This window comes from Lineus longissimus, chromosome 18 (genome assembly GCF_910592395.1).
Source record: "Lineus longissimus chromosome 18, tnLinLong1.2, whole genome shotgun sequence".
Lineage (NCBI taxonomy): Eukaryota > Metazoa > Nemertea > Pilidiophora > Heteronemertea > Lineidae > Lineus > Lineus longissimus.
In genome coordinates this window covers 15,472,027-15,492,790 of record NC_088325.1, presented here as the reverse complement: position 1 = coordinate 15,492,790, position 20,764 = coordinate 15,472,027, and the positions used below count along the sequence as shown (strand labels likewise).

The following is a 20,764-nucleotide window of genomic DNA, read 5'->3' as shown; positions in this document are numbered from 1 at the left end:
TTTCCGAGGGAAAATAACGCAATTTCATTTGCTCCGACCTTTTCCGAAATCTCCATTGGCTTCGGAAATTGTTCGTCATTGTAGGAACAGCCATTGGAAACGATAATTCGGAACAAACAGGAGAAAATATCCAGAATTATATGCTCTGGAAAACCCTAACTGAAGTTTTGATTACATTAAAGTGCCATCGTGGCTTAAGTTAAGATATTGAAGTATTGATTAAACAAAAAAATTGACAATTTATGGGCCAGAGTACCATAATTTTATGCCATATTCTTAGGGTATCTCGGGTGAAAATTTTCATTTTTATGGACATCGGGCGATATCAACGCATTCCTGAGATGTAATCAGTGAAGTTCATGACAAAACTATCATTGGAAAGGACTAAATAGACATCATGAGTGGGCGACCAAGGACTACATCTTTCGCAGAAGGTGGCAAAGCGGGTTCACAGCCATCCTTCGGCGGAATGAAGACAATAAGTGAGTAGAAAAATGGTCTGGAGTTCGGGTGGTGGTTTTAACAAATGTACACAAAATGTACAGGGAATGTACAGAAGCACTGTACTGTTCGTATAAAATTGCATGTACTGTAGGCATATCTAGGCCTATTACTAATTACCTACTACCCCTGGCCTACGCGTACATGCCAGTATATGCATGGAAGGTTTGGGGAGGTCAGTTTTGGTGCTTTAAGTTGACTCTGAGCCTGCTGATTTTAAGTGAAGACTCTTTAGTAAGTAGGCCTAACGTTTAAACTAAAGTGGTAGGCCTTTAGCAAGTATGATTGTATCGTATGTCATGCGGTCATCAATAGGTCAGACATATAACATAGACAGTAGTGGTGAAGGTTGTGTCTTTCTCACTGAAAACGAGCAAGGAAAGCGGATTAGCTCAACTGTACTTGTCATTCATTCAGAACACTGCAGACAACATGCTCCTATGCCAATAGCGAGAGAAGACATCTTTCATGTTGTTCCAGTTTTTTCTAAGTTATATTTGGTTAATTACCAGAGACATCAGTGGCCAAATAACTCAAGGACTTGACCAACATCACCCACAAGCTGGCCTCTTCAAAGAGCTTCAATCTGAGGACGACTGGGTTGATTGCAGTGGTCAACTCCAAGTATTGCCCTGCTGACATGTCAGTTTGTAATTTGTACCATCAGCAAGGTATATTGATATTCATAGTCTCAGTCTTTGTTACAGTATCATCCTCACCTTCTCTAATTCATGCTGATTTTACAGCAGTCGTCTCTCTAATTTTCTCCATTTCTTCAGTTTGCAGTGACACGTCTATCTTGTTGTTTCAGGTACTGATGTCGTGTGTAAAGTGCTTTAGCAGGGGTACCCCTTTAGCAGTATTTCAATAGACCCTCAAGTTGTAAACATGCTAGATTCCTTATTGCTGATAATAATCACCAAACCCTGAGATGCTGCATAGTGTAGCCGCAGTTAGACTTAGAATGTTTAAACATTTAATGAAATGAACAAAAATTGACGAGAGAGAAGATTTAATGGAAATCATAAAGAAAATCTGTGCTGATAAAGTGGTTTGTAATACCAGTATTAGATTGTACAGGTTTATCAAAATGAAAAGACAATGTAGGAGGTCATTTGTTGATATAATGCTAAAAGTCAAGTGTGGTTGATTGTCTTGCCCAAAGTCTCAGAGTGTGAACAAAAATATCGGACTCCCAAAATTTTGATATTTAGAGTATTTTTGGTGGTCAGTCATTCTCTCTCGTGTTGTACATAGCAGACAATGACATCCTGTGATGAAGCGGTATGTAGGCCACTCACTACTATCAGGATTTGACAAGATCATCATGATGGAAAGTTTGTGGTGTCGTGCTCTGATTGGTTTTCACTGCCTGGCAAAACAGACAATTCTTCCGAGTTTAACTTGGAAGGGTCGTTGCATGTGAATCATGGTTGTGTGGTTGGAGTTAATCGTCCGGCACATACCAAGATCGGTGGCCTGTTGGTGATCCATGCCGAGGGGAAGTCCAGTTGACTGCCAAACTACTTTTCTGACCACCAGCCACAGTCATGCTGAGGCTGGCATTATATCAGCCTCAAACATTCCATAAGCAATTTGTATCACCACTTCGAGATTGCCACTGAAAAAAGTAAGTGTTGCGAGGTGGTTGAATCCATTGCTGATGTGGTGTTTACGTCATTACCCACAATGCTGTTCTGCCAGTGAATACATACTTGATTGATTCGTCTAATCGGCTGAAGTCGTTCTAACGATCTTTGCATCGGAGGATCTCTTGGTGATTACACTTCAATTATGAAAGTGGTATCTGTCACAACTGGGGATGAAAACGAGATCAATTTGAGCAACAGAGTTGAATCAAATCAATACTGGCTCTCCTGGTTGTCTTGAATCTGTGAGATGTTTCAAGTTGCATATTGACTTCATTGAGGCATATCATGATAAGGATAACATCAACTTAGTTCGGTCACTCTACTGCCTGTTACACTCATGTTGGAAGAGGTGTGTGCTATGTACAGGTATTGCTGTTGGTCGTGGAGGGCTCAAAGTCAATCTGAGGAATCATCTTCTAATCAGATCATGGCAGGAGAGCAGTGTCATCTTCCCATAACCCGCGAGAGAGGGGTGCCAGACTTGTCACCATGCTCTCTCAATCACAGCGTGGTTTAGATGACTTGGCCTACCGTATATCAGTATACTGCATCACTGATGTGGGGTTTAGTCAGTGAGGAAGTTAAGGAATTGTGTCAGTGCTTGCTGTACAGGAGTTAGAGTATCACAATAGCACACAGCACATATTGTGAAGTAGATTATTGATATTATTGGCTGCAGCCTGTGTCAGTCTACAGAATAAACATGTCTAATTTGACCATTCGTCTCTTTATTGGCACAGTTGTAATCATGAGGACATTGTCTCGTCGTTTTGTTTGCTCAATGCAACTAAATTGGATATATCATGTGTCAGGTATTTGTATTCGATATCTCACTCACTTTGAGAGAATGTTTGGCAAATTGGTTGTGACTACCAAAATTGCAAACATTTTGTGAAATTGGGATGTCCCGTGATCGTTGTGGTGTCCATTGGACAGAGTTCTTGGCAATTAACCTTCATATTTACCAACAAGTCAGTACACCAGTACTACATTCGAAATTCTAGTAGTACAGGTGTGAAACTAAGTGACCCCTTGGGGAAGTCTCCAAGGGTTTTTGGAACTGAGAGTGTATTGTAGTTTAAGCTCTGACATCTCTGCATACCCTCATGAGCTGCTCCGACATGTCTGAGTCGGAGTCTAATGAGAATGTTTCCTCTGGTAGGTCTATTGATGCATTGGGAGCGTGCCATCTGTAAGATAACTGACAGATTGGATTCGAATAGCTTGCCTGAGTAGTTCTTAAGATGCAGCCTTGCAATATGAGCGTGTTAGATGCAAGTTATGCTTCAAGTGGAAAACCATGTGTAATCCATCTGCATTATCGTCATACCTTTCATGATTTAGGTCTATGTACAGGTGGTTGGCTAGGGGGACCGTTTCATTGATGCCAGTGAATCAATGAAACGGTCGAGTAAAAGAGAACCAGGCAGACCTGCTCCCTGCCAATTGACTGAGTTGATTGCTTCATCATTTAGTTGATCATCCGGTGGAGGAGGAAATAGTACAGGTAATTCTCACTGATAAAGACGGCGCTATCAGTGTGAAGGTGATCACGATAATTGAGCCATTCATCATGTTAGTTATGTTTGGTTGTCTGTATATTGAGGCCTACCCTGACACTGGTTGTAAAGGCTGTTTGAAAGCTCCTTATTCCGTAACGTCTAGATCTATATGAGGTAACCTCCTCCATTCCTCGTCTCATTAATTACGGACACACCTGGTGTCCTGCCGATCACAACCGAATGATAATCATACCCTGTTCCAAAAACCCGTCTCCAGTTGAAGGTTTTCAATATAGAGAATGTTCTCAAACCAAAGTAAAGTAGATGTGGGGTAGCCTACATACGCTGTGATGGCACCACTTGAAGATTTCATTAGCATTGCCATTGACACTTTTAAGTGCCAAGAATTGACATGTTGATAGTTTAGTGAATTGATGTAGACAAGTATCCAGTCAAGCAGTCGTTGAAATGAGATTGATTTTCTGTTCACCCACCCCTCATGTGTCTGTATGGTTATTTTGTGAGAGTAGGATGGGTAGTTATGTCAATTTTCAATTGCATTCCCAGTGAGTGATGTGGAGCTATTTGGCTGGCTTTCTACTTGTAGCGTGTTTTGGAATGGTGAACTTGTGTTCATGTTCGAGGTGTTACAATGTGTGGACTGGAGGATTATGAGAACATGTAGTAAGTGAAGATTCCAGCAATGCAATTCCGGTACATTTAGCAAGATAGACATGATCAAATTTGCTGAAAGTTTCAATGTGTCGGGAATAATTATGGGCAACTCCTTCAAAATTCAAGCAGATGTCAAGTTCAGACCAGCCAAGGCAATGACATGTAAGTTTATATCAGTTTTAGATGTCTTTCACAGTGAGGAGCCAAGTGTTGGCCTAGGATTTGTCATCAGTACAAAATATGTCTCTGGCAGCTTCAAGTCTTATTGATTGCAAGCTTGATGACGAAACCCTTCTGGATGTCGATAAGATTCGTTTGATTTTATTCGATTCTCTCTATTGATCTGTGATATGTTATGTTTGCCCGATGGCATTCCGTTGAATAATACAACAAAGGAATATGCACTTAACATCAAAATACTATGTTGCGCTCAGCGATTAGAAGACAAGTTGTGTGCTTCGTTGCTGATTGATTCTCCTCCACTGTACAACGAAGATTCAGTCATGGTAGAGGCATACAATTTATTGATAAGAGATAGTTTTTTATGAAAACATAAAAGCTCTCAGTCTTATAATCTTCTCTCTAATCACTGTCAACTGTGATGTAGTCTTCTGCAGCATGAGGAGGAGGGTCAATTCTAACTTGAAGGTGGTTCTTTTAGCATGTTTAGCTTGGGCCCAAGCAGCAACTTTGTTTTAACTCTCGAAGATGACTTGCATCTCCAGGAAGCAGACTGACTATAGGAGGTGGTAGCTTTTCATACAATCACGTCATCAAGAAAACATTACTGTCTATTTAAGCTATCAATTTGACACCCAGTAATTCAGTACCATCACACATTTCATGTTGAATGATCTTTTTAGTTCTTCAGATTTGATATTGCCTTACAGTTGCATCCTTGTATGACGTGCAGATGATATCATGAATGGCCGTATTGGATGGTGAACACATGGCCATGAACGTTACCTCAGTAACCAGTGGGGGATGTACCTTATAGAACCAGAAGTGGCGGCACATCGCCAGTGTTCCACCCAACACAACATCATTCTGGTGCTGACCTTGGTCACGTGTTTGCCGTCCCGAGGACACTGCACATCACCTGTTGTGTCCTGCTGTTATACTATCTATTACTAATGACATTACTTTGTTCCCTATCACATTAGGTCCTGTGGAGATCTCTCTCACATGTGTCAGGATACAGAACTTGGAGACAGTCGGTACAAAGTTTGTCCTTGTCCCTGTTCATGTAACCTTGACTCAGTGGAGCTAAACGTCATGTGTTTTGCGCTATATGGATCGAGCCGCAATCACTACGCAGTCACATTTCAATTACCTCGATCCGTCTGTAATGTGTGCTAAATTTATTCCCTTGATTCCCGCCAGGTTCAAGTAGTAAAGGGAGGGGTAAGTTGTCCTTTCTTCCATCGTCTATGTCCGGGTCAGGGGGCGTCCAAACTACTGCTCAAGTCAAGATTGGAGCTACATGTAGAGTAGCAAAGTGCTACATTTAGTGACCGGACTGAGTAAGCCATTGCTGTGTACGTCAAAGCATACTGGTTCCACCAGAGGAGTTCTCAACTTAGGTCACTGCTGCAGCAAAGTTGGTGCCAGCTGGTATAGTACTAGTAGTTCACTATCAGTACCTGCTGAGTGTCAACATAAGAGTAAAGGACCAACCACACCAGCAAGTTCAAGACCTGATTACCAGATAACCACCATAGCCAGGTGGAGTATGCTGTGGCAGTGACCTAACTGGTGAGGTCACTCATGTGGATTCAGCCCGTGATGTGGAAATAACAGTGGATCAGAAGGGATTCAAACCCATATCACTCTAGACCCCACTACAACACCTCACTTCAATCATGACTTGAGCAGAATAAGTATACCTAAGTGAATGGGCCGTTTCAAAGTGTCTATATGATTGTGTCTTCGGGAAGACATTCCCCTGTGATTGACATGGCAAATTCATGTTGAAACTTTGAGATGCTCCATTCCAAGCTGTCTAGGACTTGCAGAGCTTACAGCATTGTTCACATCGATGAGACCACTCTACATTGCATCATGAGCATGAGTCATTCCTTGTTCAATATGCGCTCCCTATGCCTACATGGAATACATTTTCAAATTTTCAAATGGCCCCTCCCAACAGGCTAAATTCCCAAATCTTTTCTTACCGTACTTGACAAGTTATCTAACGGCTGGCTGTCACATTACTGTGAGTGATACATGAATGTACTCTAGCTCGAAATCAGCTGCTTAGTGCTTGATAATGATTGGAAGAATGTTTCCGCCCTCTAGGCTCTGCTAGACAGAGTTTCTCTCGCTTGCTTGCATGATTCACAGTTTCTGCTGGTGAAGGTCACCTATTACTGTCTGCAAGCCTGGAGGAGACAGAACCACCTTTTGTTTCGCATGTCACTTATCATTATGTTCAAAATGTCACTCAATGTTGCTAATTGTTTATTGTAAGCAGCCTGTGCTAAACCCCAGTAGTGCAAAACATACAAGAGAGGAAAGTGTCGATGACATTTTGGTGGCATGAAATGATGTATATCAATTGAATACATGGTACTACTTCTCTGGGTTTTAGCTTAGGTTGCAATGCCACAAAATTGTTGAATGTCTTTTACAAATTGGGATGATTGCACAGTAAAGGCTGAACGGTCTTGTGATGACCGACACAGTCACAACTGCCGAAACCCACCTTGCAAATCGACATTCATGTGACTGACAGTAAAAGGCACTCAAACCTTCAGCCATAAAGTTGCATGTGTACACTTCCTTTGCCACACTTGCTATGCAATTTGTGTAAAGGAATATTGAATATTGGGCATTGGTTTGTATACAAGGTTTGTATCTTGCACTTGGTCGGCTTGAACAGCTTTGGCAGTACATTGAATGTTGATGAAGAGTTCATTGGCAGGTGTTGGGAATTGCTTGGAAGTGTCACATTCACCCAACACATCTACTCCCCTCACATTGGCACACACAGTTGTACTATTTTAAATGCTTCCAGCTCAGCTCATTTCTTATTAAGAAACACAACGCTAGTCCTCGTAATGCGATAATCCATAATAATTAAGCTGGTACAAAGGGCCTCTTTGTCTGCCAATAGGTGGTGCTATGAATTATTGAACCAGTTACATATTCGCCATTCGTGTGTTGATTGTGATAGGACGGCGACTCTCTCTGTGATCAATTGTCCGCGTAAGCATTGACCAACCAATCGATAAGTTGAAGTATCGACTTTAGAATAGGTGTAAATGAGATGCCTGCATGACTGGCAGACCGTGAATCCCTGGGCTATCTTGCTGAAGATGAAAATGGCATGTTAAGTACTGCTGTCAACCCGTTGGCCATGTTGGTGTAGGTGATAATGCCAAGCTGAAAGACTTCTGTGAATCAATCAAGAAAGTTGAACTCCAGGTCACCCGATCATATGCACACTATTTCCTCTGACATGGGTCACCTCCCTGAAATATTCATTTCAGATACAAGGGATCAATTGCTAAGACAAATCCTGCATCGAATCAGAAGGTGTCCCGCCACCTCTGGGATGTATAATTTAGTGTTTTGATATAACTATGTGAAGAAGTATTGGTCTGGCTGAGAGGTGTTACATGTATGTGGGTGGCCGTGAGTCGGCAGTGTGAGTTTGACTTGATTCATGTGTAGCTGCACTGGGCAAGTTTGATTTGCATGTGAGCTGTGTACTGTACCGGAGTGAATGGGGTGCTTTCATGGCTAAGGATGATATTCATGAATACCTCTACAAGGAGGCCGTTTCTTTACTTGAGGATGGTACAGATTATGTTATCGAGATGTTCAAAGAGTTCCTGGACATGTTGCTTGTTAATGGTATGTACAAAGAAAGATTATGCTTTTAGTCTGTCGAAGTGAAATGGACTCTTTCTCAGACCTCTGGTACATGTCACCAGTCTCCCAGAGTGGTTGGCACGTACATGTCCCAAGCCAAGACTTGGGGGAGAGGTTGGCACCTACTGTCCCAACCCAATTCTTCTAGAATGTCTAGGGGGAGAGCACATCCATTCCCCAACTGTCGAACCCTAGTCTTCCAAGGGGGGTTGGTACATCTGTTCTGTGAACTTGCTTGAAATGGCTTGGGACAAGGAAGAGGTTTGAACCATTAAGAAATGCTCAGAAATCAGGCTCTCCCAGTTGAGCCTACATTGATATTTCATGTCACTCTGACTCTGTGGACCTTGGCTTTCATACATCGAATACCAGCCTGTGTCTGTAACTGTAAGTGTGATGTACATGTAGATGTATGGTTGACTCAATACTTGTGCACCAGTTCAATCCTACAAAGCAAGATACCCGCTGGTCTCTTCACCTGTGCTGTTTTGTTTTGTGAAGTGGTGTGTGGCTAAAACCAACAGTTTACACTGACTTTACAAACCTTGAAACAATACAAGTTCTCTCTAATAAAACACATAGTGTTTTTACAGCCAGTCAGTCATGTTGAAGGGCAGAACAATGACCTGTCATGCCTGACTTAACTGAATCAAATGCTGTCATGGTCACTTGGGCTTGCTTTCTTTTATCTGTCCCTCCAGCATGGCAGGTGATGACGTCACCTGAAAACACCCTATAATAGCTTGCATGAGTGGGGATTGCTGAGAAACTGAACATGGCTCAGGGTAACAAGTCTGACATGCTCTCTGTATCATTCTGTGGACATGGCAGAAGCAAAGGAGACCAGTGCTGGTCAGCTGTGTGACTGGTACCACGGTGGTGTTGACATGTGTCTCTGGTCTCTAGGTCATACCAGCAGGGTCATCATACTCCACTAGAATAGTCATTTGAGAAATATTGCATGGTGAGAAACAACGCTCACAGATCTGCTTCTGTGGGTGGTCCTGTTAGCCATAGCATGTTACACTCAGGCAGCTGCCACCCCTGGTTAATAGCCTGGTTAGTGAAGCCAATACAGGCAATGCACACCACCAATCAATCGATCCAATAGGCTCGTACGCTGGACTGATTCATCGATCGCAGCATGGCTGTAGGTTGGGAGAGGATGCGTGACGTTAAGATGGGCAACATGTCAAGTACGATTCAGCATTGTGGGAGATTGTCACACATTTATTGCACGTATAAAGACAACGTGGTCATTGCGTTGATTAAAAATGGGAGGGGTCCATCTTAAAGCGCTAGCCTCTCGTGGGAGGGGTCCATCTTAAAGCGCTAGGCTCTCGTGGGAGGGGTCCATCTTAAAGTGCAAGGCTCTCGTGGGAGGGGTCCATCTTAAAGCGCTAGGCTCTCGTGGGAGGGGTCCATCTTCAAGTGCTAGGCTCTCGTGGGAGGGGTCCATCTTAAAGTGCTAGGCTCTCGTGGGAGGGGTCCATCTTAAAGTGCTAGGCTCTCGTGGGAGGGGTCCATCTTAAAGTGCTAGGCTCTCGTGGGAGGGGTCCATCTTAAAGCGCTAGGCTCTCGTGGGAGGGGTCCACCTGGAAGCGCTAGGCTCTCGTGGGAGGGGTCCACCTGGAAGCGCTAGGCTCTCGTGGGAGGGGTCCACCTGGAAGCGCTAGGCTCTCGTGGGAGGGGTCCACCTGGAAGCGCTAGGCTCTCGTGGGAGGGGTCCACCTGGAAGCGCTAGGCTCTCGTGGGTAACAAGGAGTTGTTCTTGTAGTTGGACCTTGAGACAGCAAAAGGCCTGGATTTGAACCTACGACTCTCTGACTGTGAGTCAATGCCAGCTCCGGTTCTCTTATTGTTGGACAAACAATGGCAGTACCCGCATCTTGAATTTCAAGCTGAAATGCATTTGACATTTAATGAAATTCGATTGTTGGGTCGATAATGAGTTGTGATAAGACACCTCGCAGCTAACTCATTAAGAACCTATTTATAGAAACATTGCATTCATGGGAGATTAGAATCCCAGGGGTACTGCGCATCCATATTACAGGAAGGTTTCTCCAGAGTCACTTTCCCTGCTAAATGTTGAAGATGAATAATTTGTTACTAAGTCCATAATGACACCGAGGGCTATCACCACGAATACCTTACATGATTCTGTTGTGATTTACAGTTGTGTTACCATGGTGACTGTGAGTTTCTTCGATCTAGAATTACTACATTGATATAGATTGTAGTGGTTGAAAAATATTGGCATACATAGATGACACTGATCATAGAAGGATCAGGACCCCACCTCTGGACTCTCCTCTGGACTCTGTTGTGGGTCTATGATTCTTCAATGTGGTTCCTGGCCTAAAAAATTGATCAGCACTGACACCAGGATGAGACATGTCAATACTAACATAAGTGAAAGCCATATTTAGCTCCATGGCCTTTCGCTTTTATCGGCAATCAATTCACGATTTCTTCCCTAATCATGTGGCATTATGCCTTGGTTGGAGCCCAAGCCTTGGCAGTCCAAGTCTCCTTCTTCAGTCAAGGTTCTGTGTGGAAAGTGGAATCTCGTCACTCAGTCGGCAGTCATTATAAGGTTGTTGCCCACAGCCCAGAACTTGTTTAGAAGCCTTGTGATATCTTGTTGTGAAATTCTGGATGTTGGCCAAATCCTTGATAAATGGTATTGGAATGAAGTGGTGAAGAGTACGCTGGTATTTCCTGGTTGAATGACCTTGAACTTGCCGCTTGCTGGTGAAGAGGAGATCAATAGATATGCTGTGGCTAACATGTTCATATTTTAACCCTCTAGTGTGGAGAGCAGGGCGTGTGCCAGGGGTTTGGAATACAAGTAAAGGTAAAATCCTGTCAATGAACATCTCAGGCAAAGAGTTCTTGATGCCACCTGACAGATTCACGCTCCATCGCAGGCATAGCAGGAGATGATCCCGTAGAACTTGACCCATGTCATTGTCACTTGATCTTCCTCTGCTTCTCATATTATTACCATCTACATGAGATATTATTAGCCGCGAATTCTATTCCGGTGACATCAACAACGGTTAATAGGAAAGTGTGTTTGGTGTCTTACTGAATGGTTTCAATTCCATTGTAAAAATAACTTGTGGATGTCATAGGGATCATTAAAGGTGAAACATGCATGTTATTGCTGTACGTGCAGCAATGAGACCGCCCCCGTAGAAAATTTCTCTCTAGGGTTCGATTTACTTTTTCATGTCTATACCAAGATACCAGGCCTATGTCTCTGAGTGTCATCCTGTACCTCCCCTGATCTGCAGACCTCTGTCGAGTCTTCAGTTCTGTGCCCTCTGACCACATCTCATCGGCCTGAGAAGTCCGAGCGATCCTGTAGGATGTGGGCTAGAGTTTGGTTGGCTCTCCAGTGCTGTGTCAAGTTCTGAGCCAATTACTAACATGCAGTACTTGCCCTCTCTTTCCAGGTAAAGATGGTAATAAAGTAATCACAGTCCTTGCGACGCGGCCCAGCGAGGGAACCGAGACGACGCGGGAAGTATCGTACACGGATGCCAAAGTAATAGGCAATGGTTCATTTGGTGTGGTATATCAAGCCAAACTCTGTGATTGTGGGGACCTGGTCGCCATCAAGAAAGTCTTACAGGACAAGCGGTTTAAGGTGAGTGCTGGCTGAAGTAGAGATGCCCCAGCTGTAGTATGGTACTATCAGTAAGGGGGGAGTGTTGTAGTAACCAGTCAGTGCCACATCTGCTCACCAGTTCATGCTCAGGAGAGAACCACAAGTCACATCAGCGCTGAGATGTCACAGTGGGTCAGCTGTGATGATACGAGTAATCTCTCTCTCAGCATCACTGATAGGTTACATGTTAGCCAGATCAATACATTCTCTTGTGAACCTGAGCCCAGTGTGAAGTGGGTGGACTTGAAGCTAATGTTACCTACAGTGAAGTAGAGATGAATAGCTGTGTCTGCACCAACCCCTCTGACATTCAAACATGAAGACACTGCCAACTCTGTGGAAAAGGGTGGTCTCAACTAACATATCCCCCTTTTCCATTCCAGAATCGAGAATTACAGATCATGAAAAATTTAGAACACCAAAATATAGTCAAACTTCGTTATTTCTTCTATTCAACTGGAGAGAAGGTAAGTATGGTTAGCGTGTCTGTGACGGGGTGAAGAGATGAGTTTGGAACCGTACTCTAGCAATACTGCTCAAGTGCTAAAGCAAGTTCACTTAATCCGTGCCTGAATAATTTGGGCAGTTTCCAACTTTCTTTGTCAAGAGTGAAATGTATGATAGTATGAGGTTATTAATAGAATAATCTCCAATAATCCCGTGTTTATTTACTCCTGATAGAAATGATCAATAGCTTTCCAGGACATTGGAGATGAAGCCTTATTGACTGAATGAAAAGATGTTTTAAAATCAATAGGCCAATAACCTCGGTTAGTTCCCGCAGTCACACACAAGAGTGCTTGTTCCTCCTTAGAGGAGGAATACTCCCTTGAAGATAACACACTCCCTTGAAGATGACACACTCCCTTGAAGATAACACTGTCAAGTGTTGACCAGGTAAAGCTTATACAATAACATTATTTTCTGATTCGTTTTGCAGAAAGATGAAGTGTTTCTAAATCTAGTTTTGGAGTACGTGCCAGAGACCGTCTACAAGGTTGCCCGACATTATAGCAAGTCAAAACAGACGATACCAATATTATTTATAAAGGTAAGAATGGAAAGATAGGTTGACTGGGCCTTGATGACGATATGGCATCACACTAGAAGAGATACTGGTGTTGGTGTGCCGTACTGCCTGGCTTGGTGTCAAGAGTCACTCTCTCTAGTTCTCCCATTGGCAACTTCTGGTGTAGCATGTTCTGGCATCAGATGCCAGAGATGAGTTTGGACTCCCACATCGTCTGACGTAAACATGTTCTCTTGCAGCTTTATATGTACCAGTTGTTCAGAAGTCTGGCTTATATCCATTCACAAGGTGTGTGTCACCGCGACATCAAACCACAGAATCTGTTACTCGACCCGGAATCAGGAGTTCTTAAATTGTGTGATTTTGGAAGGTAAGTGGCAAGGTTTTCTTTGAGGAGAAGATGGATTAGGATCTAGAAATCCCTGTTTTATGGAGATCATCAGATCTGCTTGTAGGCAATTTGTGCAATCGGAACTTTTACAACTTCAAATTCAAAAGTTAGTATGGAAAGAATAACCGATCATCTTGTGTTCACCTAACAGTTGCATGATCAACCTCACTGTTTGACTTCTGAGATTTGTCTCACACTCTCTGTTTCTGTTTCAGTGCTAAAGTGTTAGTACGCGGTGAACCCAACGTGTCTTACATTTGTTCAAGATACTACAGAGCTCCAGAACTTATATTTGGTGCTACAGATTATACCTCCCAAATAGGTAAGTTAGCGACACGCTTGGTTAGAAACTCATGGCCATATTGCTACCCACCAATAGTTTAGCTGGAGACATTTGCTACCGAATTGGATTTTCATGATTATGTCATCTACCACCATTCCCTCAGACTATTTGTGAAGTCTTCTCCTGTTCAATACACCTTCACAAACCAAGTGACTTGCACACCATGAAACCATTGTTCAGCTCATTGCTAGTTTCTATTTGTTGGCTGGGGACCATTGAATGGAGACAATGGAGACAAGCCCACAAGAGAACAGTCTTAGACACACATGAATACAACCAATGCTTGTCCTGCCTTCAGAATGGAATGAGCTTTAGGTACCATGCTACCATAACTCGAGTGACTTATGAAACCGACTAGGTTACCTTATAAAGATATGAACAGTGAAAGCCAATGACCTGGCTCATAGTTGGGACTAACTGATGGTACTGTTACTCTTCCAATTGGTTTTACTTGATAAATTTGACATACTTTCTGAAATTGCTGAACTTTTTCAGATGTCTGGTCAGCAGGCTGTGTGCTAGCTGAGTTACTGTTAGGACAGCCGATATTCCCAGGAGACAGCGGGGTCGACCAGTTGGTGGAGATAATCAAAGTTCTCGGGACGCCATCTCGTGAGCAGATCAAAGAGATGAACCCTAATTACCAGGAATTCAAATTCCCGCAGATAAAAGCACATCCATGGGCTAAGGTAGGGGTGCGTTTCTTTAACCGATTTGACGCTTACAGCTTGGGTTTGGTGTGATAACTGCTATGCTTACGTAGATTCTTACTTCTAACTTGTCTGCAGCAGGAGAGCTGTGAGGTGATTGAACGCCATTGATGATGAATGAGAAGATCTCTATGATGTGTGTTCAAAGACGGGATTTGGGTTCATCAGAAGATTATCCGAGGAACATGAGAGTTGATTTTCAATCGGTCATTCTGTCCTAACTGTTAGCTGGGCTAGCTGTTGGCCTCATTCTCTACGAAAGAACCTGACTCAGCTGTTTAGAACAGCATTCCCTTCATCTTTGTATCAAGTCCGATGACTTGGAGATAGCTGCAGATAATATTAGTTGGCCCACTTGAGCTTGGAAGGACAAAGTATCAACAGACCATGTTTGAACTCGACATCCTTAACTTGCTGTGACTTGACTACTGACATCTGAGTGTTTCTCCCTGGTGGAAGCCATTATGAGATCATGATACTCACTGACCTCATCCCTTGACTAACATATGGCATGCTCCTTTCAGGTGTTCCGGCCACGGACCCCGCAGGAAGCGATCAACCTCGTTGGACGGTTACTCGAGTACACTCCTTCATCCAGGATCTCGCCACTAGAAGCTTGCGCACACAACTTCTTTGACGAGTTACGGGACCCAAACACGAGGTTACCCAATGGGCGAGAACTGCCACCTTTATTCAACTTCACTGAGCGTGGTAAGGAGTTGATATCTTTAGCTGACGGTGATGTTAGTGGCGGGGCCGTTGTAGAACATCTTCCAAATTGACCACTCCAGTCGTGGAATGTATTGAACATGATGTGGTGCTGACTTGTCTTAGTTTACAAGAAGTTAATATGGTCGTTTTCTTTTGTTTCAGAATTGTCAATCGAGCCATCGTTAAATACAATTCTCGTACCACATCACGTACGTGGTCAGGATTCATCGCAAACATCAGCGACTCCTATTGCCAATGACACAGCGCCATCTAGTGACAGTACAGGTGGCGCCACCGCAGCAAGTGGCACAGCATGAAGCAACGATGTCACTACGTTGAAACGATTAGCCGATCATCCCCACGAACCTACGCAGTACTCAAATGGTATTCTCTCGTTGTCTGACTCAACATTACTAGGATACACATGTGGAATTTCGGCCGAGATTCAGACAATTTTGATGTCAACTGCTGTAGGGTTGATCTGGGGAATATTTGCCGCAGAATGGTTCATTTATGAACGAATGATGGCACATTGCCAAAGGAAGCTTGGTTACTATGGTTATTGTTACCATGGTTGGCATGGTCACCGTGCGTTTGTGGTCTGTCGATGCGTGTGCATGTGGTACTGGAGATCAAGTGGTATACTGTATATAGCTGTGATATGTAGTACTGAAGGAGGAATATAGGGGGCATGGTGATAAACAGTCGTGTGCTGTTGTGTTGCAGCCTTGGCGCGTGGGAATCTCGCCACGTCGTCGGCTGGGTTCAGGGTATCCATTAAGATCCAGGAATTTGCATTTTGTCATCGTGAATGTTCATATTTTCTAGATCCAAATGCTCGTTGCCCGTCGCCATGGCTACAGGCAGCACCGCATCACTTGTGCTCAACGTCATTCTTCATGCGTCAGAAATCATCTAAAAACACGTTTATAAATAGTGCACCATTTTCATTAAATTATTTGTGTGTTTGACGTTTGCAACTGTAGGTGGCGTTGTGAATAATCGAAACTGTTATAAGTTGTGGAATAATTCCACAAGGTCTAATCTGAGATTATAAAATCTCTGTAACTAACAGAGATAACTGCTTAATCTATTAATCTTTTAATCCCTTGTAATATAAACCCAACGGTCTGCGTCGGTGGAAGCTGGTGCTATGACATGATAGTAGGAGGCGCTGCGCCCGGCCACCGACATGACCCGTCCTCTCTACAATGTCACATACCCACCTGCCTCAAAGGAAAACTCTTCTAAGTTGCTGTGCAGCCTTAACAACAATGAAAACAGTAGACCTCGCTTGGTAAAATGGCTTACAGCTCTCCCAAGAAATAGCTTGAACTGCTAGAGTAGAATTGTTTTATAAATCCCTCTGCTATTTTGGTAGTTATGTGTACATTTGCTGAGAAAGTAGTGTTTTCGTTTGGAAAACTTAAAACATGGCTCAGGGAAATGAAGCCAGAAGTCCCCTGAGTGGGCAATACTGCCAGAAAACCTCAAATAAAACCAGAAGAAACCTAATACTCGCTTGAACTGGGTCTGATGCAATGAAAAGCATTCCATTTCGGCCTCAAATTCCAAAAAGTTTGATAACTGTACCCCCACATGCTCCATTAGGGACCAGTATATTGCACCATGTGCTGCCTACCCTCAGCCCCAACAAGGAATCATTTAACTCTATTTAGATCTCATAATCTTGGCTTAAAATATTGCCTTGTTGAAGTTTCTCCCAAATGATCATCATCACCCATTGACACGCAGTCATTTCGCCGGAATCTAATTCTACCTCTACGTATTAGAGTCATCACATTATCATATTGTTTTGATCATGTGAGACTACACGCTGAATGTTCCAACTGCAATAGCCCAGGACACAGAAGCTTTCCAGCCATAAGTTTGTAAGGGTCCGTCCGTTCTGGTATTTACGCACAATCACGGGACCTTTGACACCTCGGAGATGTCTGCGCCACTAAAACACAGTTGGTTAAATTAGCGTGTGCTACTTTTGCTGTCAATGTTGAGGGGCTTTCAACATCATCTATGTAGCCAGATGTGCTCTGTGTGAATGGTATTGGACTGGGGTAAAAACATCTTGTATCTGTTGGTTGGAACTGGGAAAGTAGTTCTGTGCAATAAATCACGCCATCACAAGTCTGATCTAGAACCTGGAATGTTGTTCGTCGACGTTTGAAAGAAAACGCCGGCCTCTCCTCCATCCTCACAGTTATAGCAGTATACGGCTTGACCGCCCACCGACCTCTTGTTTAATATTGTATGTAATGATTATCTGATAGTCTAAAAGAGGGCGTCCTCCTCTGTGAGTGACTAATGCAGTAGCGTTGCAATATGTTACTGGATGTTCTCAAGAATTCATCATTTTCATTTAGTAAGTTTCAATGCGATAAATTGTTGATGAGTTTGTTCAAACTTTTATCAGAATAACTGTAAACTTCATCGTTGCAGAAAATAGCATTGTTACAGTGAAGAGACCTTCAAACTCTGAAACGCCCCCTATAGTGGAATCTTTTAACTATTGATTGTAAATAAGTGTTGCCTTTTAACTTGTAGTGTCGTAGAGCAACTTCCTCGGATATACTTGGATATGTCAATATCTCGTCGAGCGACCATTTTGTCTCGTAAACTACCCGTCCCCGGGGATTTTAGCGTCGCTCGATTTTTAAAAACATTGGCGTCTGCTTCGGTTAATCTTAGGTATCGGGATGACTGCAGCACCTATCACCCCTTGATAGTTGGAATGAGTCCAACCACTCTAATGCATTTCTGTTCATTGGGTTGGTTCATTTTGGCAGTCCAGGGAGGTGATGGGTGTAATTATGATCTCTGATCAGCTTTGTGTCACAAAGACAGACAACAGGGAAAGTTTCAAGGAATTTCAGAACTCGGTGTTTCCCTCCTAAACTGATTTCTAAACTTGACAATTGCCTCTGATTTCCCGAAGATATGTCAGCATCATCAGGTGGGCAAGAGACACACTGTTTCTTGCAGAACATTTTAACTTACACTGTTTTTTAACTGTGCCAGATGTGTTGGAGTGTGTTTGTGTGTGGAGCATATTTTCACGAAGAACTTGCCGTTTCATCAACATTCCTTTCACTTCAGTTTGATTATACATCCATTAAATGGATGTGTTGTTATATCTGGCGTTGCCACGGAAACCTCGTCATTTCATCTCGTCATTACTTCATCATTAACTTAAACAAGTCTCGTCAATATCAAGTTCTTCGTGTAGATAGTGCTGCAGTGCTGCCACCTTTGACAGCAGAAGGTGACAATGTGAATACAAGAGTAAAGTGTTGACAGTTAGAGTAACTCTGTTTCATCCATATATAGATGACCTTTGACCTTAGAGTGTGTGTCCTGCTCACCAGGTGGCCTATTGTTATGTATAGTAGATTGTATATTATGAAATATATAGGTGGCGCTCTAATCCCCCGGGAGACTGCAAATCGTAAAAACAGTTTTATTCTATTATCCTCCATGATTATTGTACATAGGTGAATGAGTTGTTTTATAACCGTTTCATGGTACAACCTTTGCACCCCCACTTCCTTGAATGGACTTGTCTAATTAATGCAATATTCAGTATTCTGGGAAAGGACCTCGGATACTGGGATAGACTTGTCTAATGCATTATTCAGGTGAGTCTATTTTCAGCAGTGGGGGTGTGATATCAATGAATTGAAAAGGATTCCTGGTCAGTTCACATCATGAGTATGACCATATTTCATTTTGAGTCCCAGTTGATTAACTACAGGAGTCCTCTTGAATTCTCTTTCTGGTCAATAAGTGAATAGTGGTGTCGGCTCAGGGGTGGGTTCTTTGCGTAGGTTGAGAGAAACTCCACCTCCTATGATCCATTTGCAATTTTTAGAACTGACCAGAATAATGTGTCTGTATTTAAAGGTTCCCACTTTGATAAGATTCAAAGATCATCCTAAATCATCTATGATTTTAAGGGCAGTCTTGAGTCATTGGTTATTTTAAAAACGGTCCAGGTTTTCTTTTACCATGTGCTTTACCACGTCTGAGATCTGTTCTTACTGTTATAGATAACGTAGCCCATCTCGGCGCTAGTGAAGCAGAGATGTTTTGCTCTTCTTTATTAAATCTGTCTGATTTTAGAATGGATCCTCATGTCGTCCTGATTTCATGAATGGAGTACCTTCGGTGGTGAGGTCCACTTGAGTACACGTGTGTGTGTCTCGCGTAACTTTTTTGTTGTTAACTTTGTTTGATGGTTTATTTTAGATGGGTTTTACTCGGATTTTAACGTTTGAGTTCTGCTCCGTTTGATTTGGAAATGAAATGAAGTTGTGTATGAAATGCTATGGACAGTCTTGTTCAAAAGGAAATGTGGTCGATTTTAGTTCAAAGCTTTTAAAATGTTCAATGCATTCTTATGATATTGTGAGATGTTAATGAGTGGAGAGGAATGGCTTGTCTCCACATAAGTGATTTAGAGAGCATTTCACACTCTCTTTGTCTTATGTGGAGATTGGCCCTAAACAAATGCATGAATGTTTGCAGGTTGATTCAGTTGACAGGAGTTTAATTCTGAACAGGGCTGTACTCACATAATGTGTATGTATGATATATCAAATTTTTTGTTAACCATGAAACTTGAGGGAGCAAGTGTGTGGGTTAGGGTTAGGAACTGAACTGGTCATGATGCTCTAAAAGACACTATGAAAGCTGATAGGGTGCTGTCGGATACTGAGAGGCACATTTGAAAGACTGATTCTTTACCTTGGACTGATCAACAGTCCGCTGTCAGGTTCTGTCGGATGATTCAGCTGGGTGCAGGGCCATGGATCTGCCTTCACCCAGGACATCTTAGGGGTTATTGTATAACTCCTGGGTTCAGTCTTAAAAGGGTCAACACAACATGATGTCCGAGTCCCTCTCTGAATCAGGTCATTGTCATATATCTGTTGCCCTTCTGTACATACATTAATCAGTGATTTCGTTGTAGTAAAACATTTATGATTTCTGTCTAATAATTTAGAGGGGGGTCAGGTGTTGTGGTACCATCTTCGTACATGGATTTGGCCGAGGCGCGCCCATTCGGAAACATGGCCAAGTCTCTGAAAGGGATAACATATGCAGACTCATTTAGAAGTCTTTTTGTGTAAAGACTCACTGTTTTGTTCAGATTTAGAGACTTGACTTCTCCCTGAAGCTGGGTCAGGTTGATTTTTCATGCACGTTCTGTCCACATATATAATATATATGGCCAAGTATAGATCTATACTTGATGTCACAATATATGGCCAAGTATAGATCTATACTTGATGTCACAAAGGGAAACAAATTGCTTTGGGTCGTCGGCATACATATCTTTGGAACTCCCTGCTTTGAGGCACCTCGCAGTCCCCCCCCCGCACATTGTGTGCCTGGTAGTCCATGTATATACATGACTTCTGACATTACAATACCCATACAACCATTTCAGGGTTGACCTGCTTTGACATCAACGTGCTATGGTGACAAAGCCGGTCGGTTCCACATGGCAATATTGATGTCTCTCAGCCATTCTCTATAACTCTCATCCCCTCGTCACTGTAAACTTCTTTGAGTTGGCTCCCGTGTATAAGCATTGTACATTTTACATAATACTTAATAAATGTTTCTAGAAGTATCAAACCATTCTTGTCATGTTTGTCTGCCATACCAGTCCTA

General features: G+C 42.8%; 1 protein-coding gene across 2 annotated transcripts; it reads left to right on the top strand.

Annotated features, from left to right (window-relative positions):
- The first annotated feature begins 66 nt into the window (after positions 1-66).
- LOC135502003 (glycogen synthase kinase-3 beta-like) lies at positions 67-20,728 on the top strand. 2 transcript variants are annotated; one of them, XM_064794420.1, is made up of 10 exons: positions 67-482; positions 5,714-5,734; positions 11,671-11,864; positions 12,269-12,352; positions 12,826-12,936; positions 13,155-13,285; positions 13,522-13,628; positions 14,145-14,344; positions 14,884-15,070; positions 15,233-20,728. In XM_064794420.1, exons 1-10 carry the CDS (start codon positions 398-400, stop codon positions 15,385-15,387), a joined length of 1,275 nt encoding a protein of 424 aa, XP_064650490.1. In that variant the 5' UTR covers positions 67-397; the 3' UTR covers positions 15,388-20,728. The 2 variants fall into 2 exon arrangements, with proteins under 2 accessions (XP_064650490.1, XP_064650492.1); XM_064794422.1 differs by lacking the exon at positions 5,714-5,734.
- Positions 20,729-20,764: the final 36 nt, after the last annotated feature.

Bases quoted from the DNA above. Each gene is read 5' to 3' on its own strand.
- LOC135502003 (XM_064794420.1), top strand. From the start codon at position 398: ATGAGTGGGCGACCAAGGACTACATCTTTCGCAGAAGGTGGCAAAGCG. The intron at 12,353-12,825 runs GTAAGTATGGTT...TTCGTTTTGCAG, and splicing joins TCTATTCAACTGGAGAGAAG to AAAGATGAAGTGTTTCTAAA. The intron at 14,345-14,883 runs GTGCGTTTCTTT...TGCTCCTTTCAG, and splicing joins ATCCATGGGCTAAGGTAGGG to GTGTTCCGGCCACGGACCCC.